This window comes from Penaeus monodon, chromosome 16 (assembly GCF_015228065.2).
Source record: "Penaeus monodon isolate SGIC_2016 chromosome 16, NSTDA_Pmon_1, whole genome shotgun sequence".
Lineage (NCBI taxonomy): Eukaryota > Metazoa > Arthropoda > Malacostraca > Decapoda > Penaeidae > Penaeus > Penaeus monodon.
In genome coordinates this window covers 13,246,582-13,254,081 of record NC_051401.1, presented here as the reverse complement: position 1 = coordinate 13,254,081, position 7,500 = coordinate 13,246,582, and the positions used below count along the sequence as shown (strand labels likewise).

The 7,500-nt window shown below is 49.8% G+C and overlaps 1 protein-coding gene across 1 annotated transcript in view; it reads right to left on the bottom strand.

The window, feature by feature from the left end:
* LOC119582940 overlaps nucleotides 1-7,500 on the bottom strand; it is a gene marked incomplete in the record, with an annotated part of 125,770 nt that overhangs the window by 87,290 nt on the left and 30,980 nt on the right. Inside the window, 1 exon segment of the mRNA XM_037931453.1 lies at nucleotides 1-2,068. This exon segment is cut by the window's left edge and continues 537 nt beyond it. Within this exon segment, the coding sequence (XP_037787381.1) occupies nucleotides 1-2,049 (2,049 nt within the window).

The following is a 7,500-nucleotide window of genomic DNA, read 5'->3' as shown; positions in this document are numbered from 1 at the left end:
GCTGCAGTTGCTGTTGCAGTCTACTGACTGGTGATGGTGGTGGTGCTGTACATGATCCTGCTGTGCTTCCTGCTGTGCCTCATAAGACAGTTCGAGGTGGTATTGGTGGTGGTTGTGGTGGTTGTGGTGGTGGAGGTGGTTGTGGTGGTGGTGGTGGTGGTGGGAGGGTGATGCTGAGCTTACCTCATACGTGGCCGCGTCGAGATCTGGTTCGAGACCGTGGGCGGCGCTGGAACCACTGTTACACTGCTGCTCTCTGCGCTGTTGTTCCGTCCCGCTCACGTGCTGATGCTCGCTTGCTTCCTGATGGTGCTCCGAAACACTGCTGTGATGCTCTGCGTTGCTGCTGTGATGCTCTGGAATGTCGCTACGATGGTCAGGAGCGCTGCTGTGCTGTTCCGAACCCCCGTCCTTCTGATCGGAAGCACATTCCTCCGGAGCGCCTTCTGCCTGGTCTTCAGCGTACTCGGCCGCAAGACGAAGACCAACGTAGCTGTTGCCTTGCTGCCTCTTGAGGTGGTACTCTAAGTCTAGGAACTCATCGCCTCGCGATCCTCCTTGTTCCTTAAAGAATTCTTCTAACACTTTTCTAGTCTCGGACATCTCATAAGAATAATCATACATATCTGAATCTACACGAGAGGCGTCTTGCTGCGGAGCAAGGTTGGTCGAGTAAGAGGACGTGAGTGTGGATATGGCTATAACCGGTGGGGCGGGAGACATGCTGCCGCCCTCCGAACATGACGAGTCTGGGGGACACTCGCCCCCTCCTCCGTCTTCCTGAGTCGCTACTTGGCCCGTTTCTTCGACTGCCCTCGGAGGAATACTCACCTCCGTAGGGGGAAGGGCCTCCCTTGCCTCGTGAGCCTCCCTGGCTGCAGCCTCTTCGGCCAGAACTCGCCTGGGAAAGCCTGGTCGCGGAGGGCGCGGGGGAGGGCCATGGTGGCTGTGTGGGCCCCGGGGGCTGTGGGTGCGCGGGGAGGGGCGGGGGCCGTATCGCCGTGGCGAACCCTCGTATTCCGCGATAGGGACGTTGCCGATCTTGGTGACCTTGTGTGGCGACCCTTGCGTTGAGTCCGAGTCTGAGGGCGAGGTGGACCTCTCGTAGGCCGCGAGGTACCCGTGGTCGCCGTGGTCGGCTGGGTTGACCTGGTGGTCTGCGGTGGGCGAGGACGGGGAGCCGGGGCGATCGTCCAGGGCCCTCACGGTCAGGCCTCGAGCCACCCACTCTCCTATGTCGTCAAATACCACTTCGGAGGAGCCTGTGAGGCGTGTCTCATACACAAGGGGCGACTCTCGCACGGAGGAACCTCGTCCCCGACCTTCACTATCCCCTGGTGACTCCGGCCACTGCTGTTCCTGCTGCTGCCGATCGTGCGGGTACTGCTGATGCTGCACCTGCTGACTGCCCCGCCGCTGAGACTCGTCATGCCTGCGACGGGCGGGGCGGGACCGGCTGTGGCTGAACACCTCCCGGCCGCCCGCGATCTCGATTCGCGAGTCTCTAAGGCGGAAGTGTTCCCTGCGCGGCGCCTGCGGGCGGGACGTGGGCGGCGGAGGGGGCGGCTCCTCGTAGGAGGAATCGAGTACAGACGACCTCATGTAGCGCTCGTCGTACTCATCGTAGCCGCTCACGACGGACACGTCCATGTCCATGTCCACGTCCTCCGCGCTGCGCTCCATCTTGGTGGACTCTGAGTGCGAGCCAGAGTGTGAGCCGGAGCGAGAGCCCGGCGTGGAGCCTGAACGCGAGCCGGAGCCACTGTCAACAGACATGCGACCGCTGCTGCCACTGTCGCGGCTCAGCTTGGAGTTGTCGTAGATGGTGGGCAGGTCCCCGGCCGTGGTGATGGTCTCCGTCTCGTAGTTGTCGTTGTCGTCGGAGTCAAGGACGCAGTTGAGGTTGAGGTCGGAACGCCTGGCGTCACTGGGCGTCGTGGTGGGCGTGGTGGTTGTGGGCGTGTGGGTGGCGGAGCGCGGCCGACACTTGGGGAACAGACGGCTGATCTCCGAGTCCGACCCCTCCACTGCCTCCAGCGGCTCCCCCATGACGTGGCTCCTCACACACCTACGGGAGGATACCGCGGGGGTTAGTCGCTCACACACAACAGGGCTACAACACCATAACGCTACGCCACTACAACACTACAACATCCTCGGCAAGGGAGACAGCACAACTACACCCAAAGTATTCTGCAAAAATACTGGACTCAGTTTGGACTAGACATCGACAATCTTCCACAGGTATCCGACCATGGCACCAAACCACACCATATTCTAGAGAAACTGCGTTCATTTGCATTTCATCACCTCAGTAACACAAACGACGCAATCAACGTGGGAACAGAACAAATTAAATTACATATAAATACAGGACATATATCAAAAGACAAAAAAACATTGCTCCATAATATGAATCAAGTGTATGCCCACACTAATCCAAACACAAGGATATACATATAAAACACACACACACACACACACACACACACACACACACACACACACACACACACACACACACACACACACACACACACACACACACACACACACATGCACACACACAAGCGCAGGCACGTACGTAAGCACGCACGCTCGCACACACACTTGAAGATCGTTTTCACCGAAAATTGAACCTCAACAGACATGAATATACCTTATGAATGCTTGGACCCATATAACAAAATTGCCATTTTCTTCAACATCACAATCACCATCATCATCATTCATAATCATCATAAGCATCATCATCATCATCGTCATCAACATCATCATCATTATCAACATCACAATCATAATCATCATCACCACCATCATCATCCCCCAACACTCCCAACTGGGGCGGGTACCAGACAGCGACCATTCGCTTCCGTTAGACTTCCACAAAACGAGGCTAACGTCTGGTTGACGTCATTCTCCAACAGTGACGTCATGGAGAGAATGGAGAACCCTAGCCAGCGATGCGAGAATAGGCCTATGCGAGGAGACGACAGTGACGAGTTTTTTTTTTTCTTTTTTTTTATTATATGATGTAGTCGGAATGGTTTTACAAAAATGTAACACGTACGTCTAGCTAAAAATAATTTTTCAACGGTGTCTCATATATGTACGAAAGGAATTTTGGGGAAAGGACTGGGGAAGTTCATATAAAAAAAAATCTACATTTGCTTGTGTAAGATATTTTGCAGAAGAAATGGTCGATGTCATAGATTTACAGAAACTATATTTTCCGACAGAAAATTTCAAAGAGGTATCTCAAGGTTCAAGAAGAACCAGTGGAAATCCGGTAAAAATGGAATGAAAAAATATTTACATAAGGTAACATGATATTTACTTTGACAGGCGAGTTTACCAGGGTTACGGTGATAAAAAAATAAGGTTACAAAAAGTGTCAATCTTTATTTACTTTTTCCAACGTAAGGGTTTCGAGGGCGCGTGAGCGAAAGAAAAGAAAGGCGGAGAAAAAGAGAATAGAGGCGAATATTATAGGATATCATGGAAAGAGTAAATACGATGAAATTAAGATATGAATAAAAATGGTGAAGGATATAACAAAAAAGATGATTATAACGTAATAATAATAATAATAATAATAATAATAATAATAATAATAATAACAATAATAACAATAACAATAACAATAATAATAATAATAATAATAATAATAATAATAATAATAATAATAATAATACCAATAACAAAAATTAATATATGTACCAATAATTATGACAGTAGCAAAATACTAATAACAACATAAAGAAGGACATGGAAAAATGGACAAACGATAATGGAATAAATCAGACACGGAGATGGGAAAGACGTGGAAACGGGGGGAAAAAAGGCAGAGGCCGAGAGCTCAAGGGATGGAGTGAGGACGGAGTGGAAGATGAACGAAGCGACAGGTGAGGGAGTAAGACCACTGGAGTGACAGGAAGAGCATCATCTTTGGAGATAGAAGAAGAAACAAGGGTAGTAGGGGAGGGGGGGGAGGGAGGAAGGGACAGAGAGAAAGAGAAAGAGAAAGAGAGAGAAGAGAGAGAGAGAGAGAGAGAGAGAGAGAGAGAGAGAGAGAGAGAGAGAGAGAGAGAGAGAGAGAGAGAGAGAGAGAGAGGAAGAAATAAAGCAAGAAAGAGAAATATGTCATATGTGGGTGTGAATACAAGTGACGGGTGACGTTCCTTAGGTACGCACAAGTAAAAAATAAAACGAGAGTCAAGAATTTCCCAGAGGAAAAATGGGCGATAATTTAGACTGAAAAAAAAAACTCGATCAGAAAAGAAACACCATAAAAAGAACACTACGAAATGCAAAAGAAAAGAAATAAAATTCTACGGCTTCTTAGTTGCTAAAAGCAAAACTAATAACGGTGCAAGGCGGCAGCGAAAAATAGCGGTTGTGGCGGAAGCGGCAGCGTGACACGAGCAAACTGAGGAGTAAACTGGCTGAAGTCTGAGTCTGAAGTCTAAATCTCTCTCTCTCTCTCTCTCTCTCTCTCTCTCTCTCTCTCTCTCTCTCTCTCTCTCTCTCTCTCTCTCTCTCTCTCTCTCTCTCTCTCTCTCTCTCTCTCTCTCTCTCCAATCGAATTCTACATTTTTTTCAGTATCCCACCGTCTTTCAACTGTCGTCATCTGACTGCATGTTTGTATGCTTCTCTCGCTCTTTGTCTGACTCACTTTCAATCATGTTCTCATTCCCACTCTTACCCCTTAACATAAACTAGTCGTTCCTCTTATTTCCATCTCCTTTATTCCAATAAGTGCACATTAATTACGTTCAACAGACCTTCCTTTCTTTCTCCCTTTCCTCTCCTCCTTTTCTCCATACTCTTCCCTCCTGCCACTATCCATTCCGTATCTGCTTCCCCTTCCATCACCCTCCCTTTTCTTCCTTTCTCTTTTTTGTCCGTTGCTCTTCTCCTCCGTGATCTTAACCGTCCTCGTCCTCACCCTTAACCCCCGCCCCTCCTCCTCCTCCTCCTCCTCCTCCTCCTCCTCCTCCTCCTCCTCCTCCTCCTCCTCTCCTCCCCTCTCCTCCTCTCCTCCTCCCTCCTCTCCTCCTCCTCCCCTCCTCCACCTCTCCTCCCTCTCCTCTCCTCTCCCTCTCCCTCCTCCTCCTTCTCCTCCTCCTCTCCCTCCTCTCACTCTCCTCCTCCTCTCCACCTCTCCTCCTCCCCCTCTCCTCCTCCTCCTCCTCCTCTCCTCTCCTCCTCTCCTCTCCTTCCCTCTCCTCCTCTCCTCTCCTTCCCTCTCCTCCTCTCCTCTCCTCTCCTCCTCTCCTCCTCTCCTCTCCTCTCCTCCTCCTCCTCCTCCTCCTCCAAGAACCAAAAGGCGATTCGTGGCGCTGCCAATCAGCTGAGAGGTCGCCATTATCCCTCCGCAGAACCTTACTGTCGGGAAGGCTTTGTGGTGGAACTTCGCTGATTACGGGTCGTTTCACTAGCTGGAGCGGCGCGTGCCTGGCGGGCGTGTTGGTCTGTTGCACCCTCAGGCACTCTGCCATCGCTGCCGTAGACGTAGGCAGCTGCTGAGAGGGCAAGAGGGGGCACTCGGTTCGCCCTTTGTGGTGTATAATTCGATGTTTCTGTCAGGTTTACAGATGATTCATAGTCGGACTTTGTTGTGGTTTTGAACCCAACTTTTCTCTTTCTGTCTTTTTCTGTATGTATGTGTTGTTTTCACGCAGAATTTTACAATCTTCTCATTCTTTTTTTTCTCCATTTTTCCTTCTCTCTCTAACACTGCACGTCACCCTTCAGCCGCACCATTCTGAATTATCCTCAGCTATCACCCCCCCCTCTCCCCCGACACGTATTTGGTCATATCGCGTGATTAAACTTAGGCCGTTAATCTCTATTATGTACTTTATTCTTGAAATGGTTGAAACATCCATGTCATGCAATTTGTCTAAATATTCATTCTTACATCGCAGAATCCATATCAAAGTAATGAACGCAAAACATCTAAATGAATCTAATTATAAAAATATACATATGTGAACAATTATCTCAAAAGTAAACATCCAAGTACACAATTCAACATTCATCTCTTCTCTCTTTTCCCTTTCCCTCTTACTGTCTCCCTCTCTTTTTTCTAAGCTTATTCGCATCTCTCCCCTCCTCTCTTTCTTAACCTTTCCACCTTTCGCTCCATCTCTCCCTCTCCCTCTCCCTCTCCCCTCCTTCTTCTCTCTTTTCTCTTGAATCTAGACACACACACACACACACACACACACACACACACACACACACACACACACACACACACACACACACACACACACACACACGCGCGCGCGCGCGCGCGCCTACGAGAGAGAGAGAGAGAGAGGAGAGGGAGAGAGGGGAGAGAGAGGAGAGGGAGGGAGGAGGGAGGAGGGAGGGAGGGAGAGGGAGGAGGGAGGGAGGGAGGGAGGGAGGGAGGGAGGGAGGGAGGGAGGGAGGGAGGGGGAGTGGGAGGGGGAGGGGGAGGGGGAGAAAGGTTTAAATTCCCATATGATCATTCCTACTACACATTTGCCAGTGCTTACAAAACAAATAGTAATTGTACATAGACTTGTGTATAAAAAAAAACTATTCAGAAACACACACAGTACACTAAATACACATGCACTAGACAAGTAAAAGACACGGAGAAAATCAAGTACACAGTTGCACACATGGACAGACTGACAGAGATTCCTAATTATATATTAATCAATCCACCTCTGGAAGAACAGGTACCAGCAGAGGCCGCCAGTGTTTGCACATAATTAACAACTTTTTGTTGGCAATCCAAACAGAACAAGCTGCGTCGACACATGATAAACTCCGGTGTGTTATTATTGGCCAAATACGGATGGTGTGCATTATAACGTTCAAGCAAGTCGAGTTTTGATCTCCGGACAAAGAACTCTCTCTTCGCCCAAACGGAATTTCTGAGTGAGGCGCCTCCCTGCGATGCGATGGCCCTGTGCCAGTATGTGCGGCGGCGGCGCTGGCTAATCGCCGCACGCACTCTACACTTCCAGTTCAGTCTAGTCCGCACGCACTCTACATTTCCAGTTCGGGTTAGTCCGCACGCTCTCTCCAGGTCAAGATCGGGTTAGTCTGCATGCATTCTCTATTTCCAAGCAACAAGGACATTCGCCCTGTGAGGACGACCGACTTCGCCCACGCCAGCCTTGTCGGGCGCCCGTGTGGCCTCGGAGGGACCTCACGGTAATCCTTACTAATAAGCCAGGCATTAATTTCACAAAGTAACACTTGGTTTCTCTACAGCAAAGGAGGCGAAGTTAGCGGAGGAGATGAAGAGAGGAATGGAAGGGGATGGAAGGGAAGGAAACGAAAGAGGAGGGCAAGGATGGGAAGGGAGAGTAGAGTAGAGTAGAGGAGAGGAGAAGGGAGGAGAGAAAAGGAAAAGGGAAAGGAAGGGAAGGGAAGTGAGGGAAACGAAGGAAAAGGAAGGGAATGGAAAAGAAGGGAAAGGAGGGAAAGGAGGATAGGAGAGGAGAAAAAAAAAA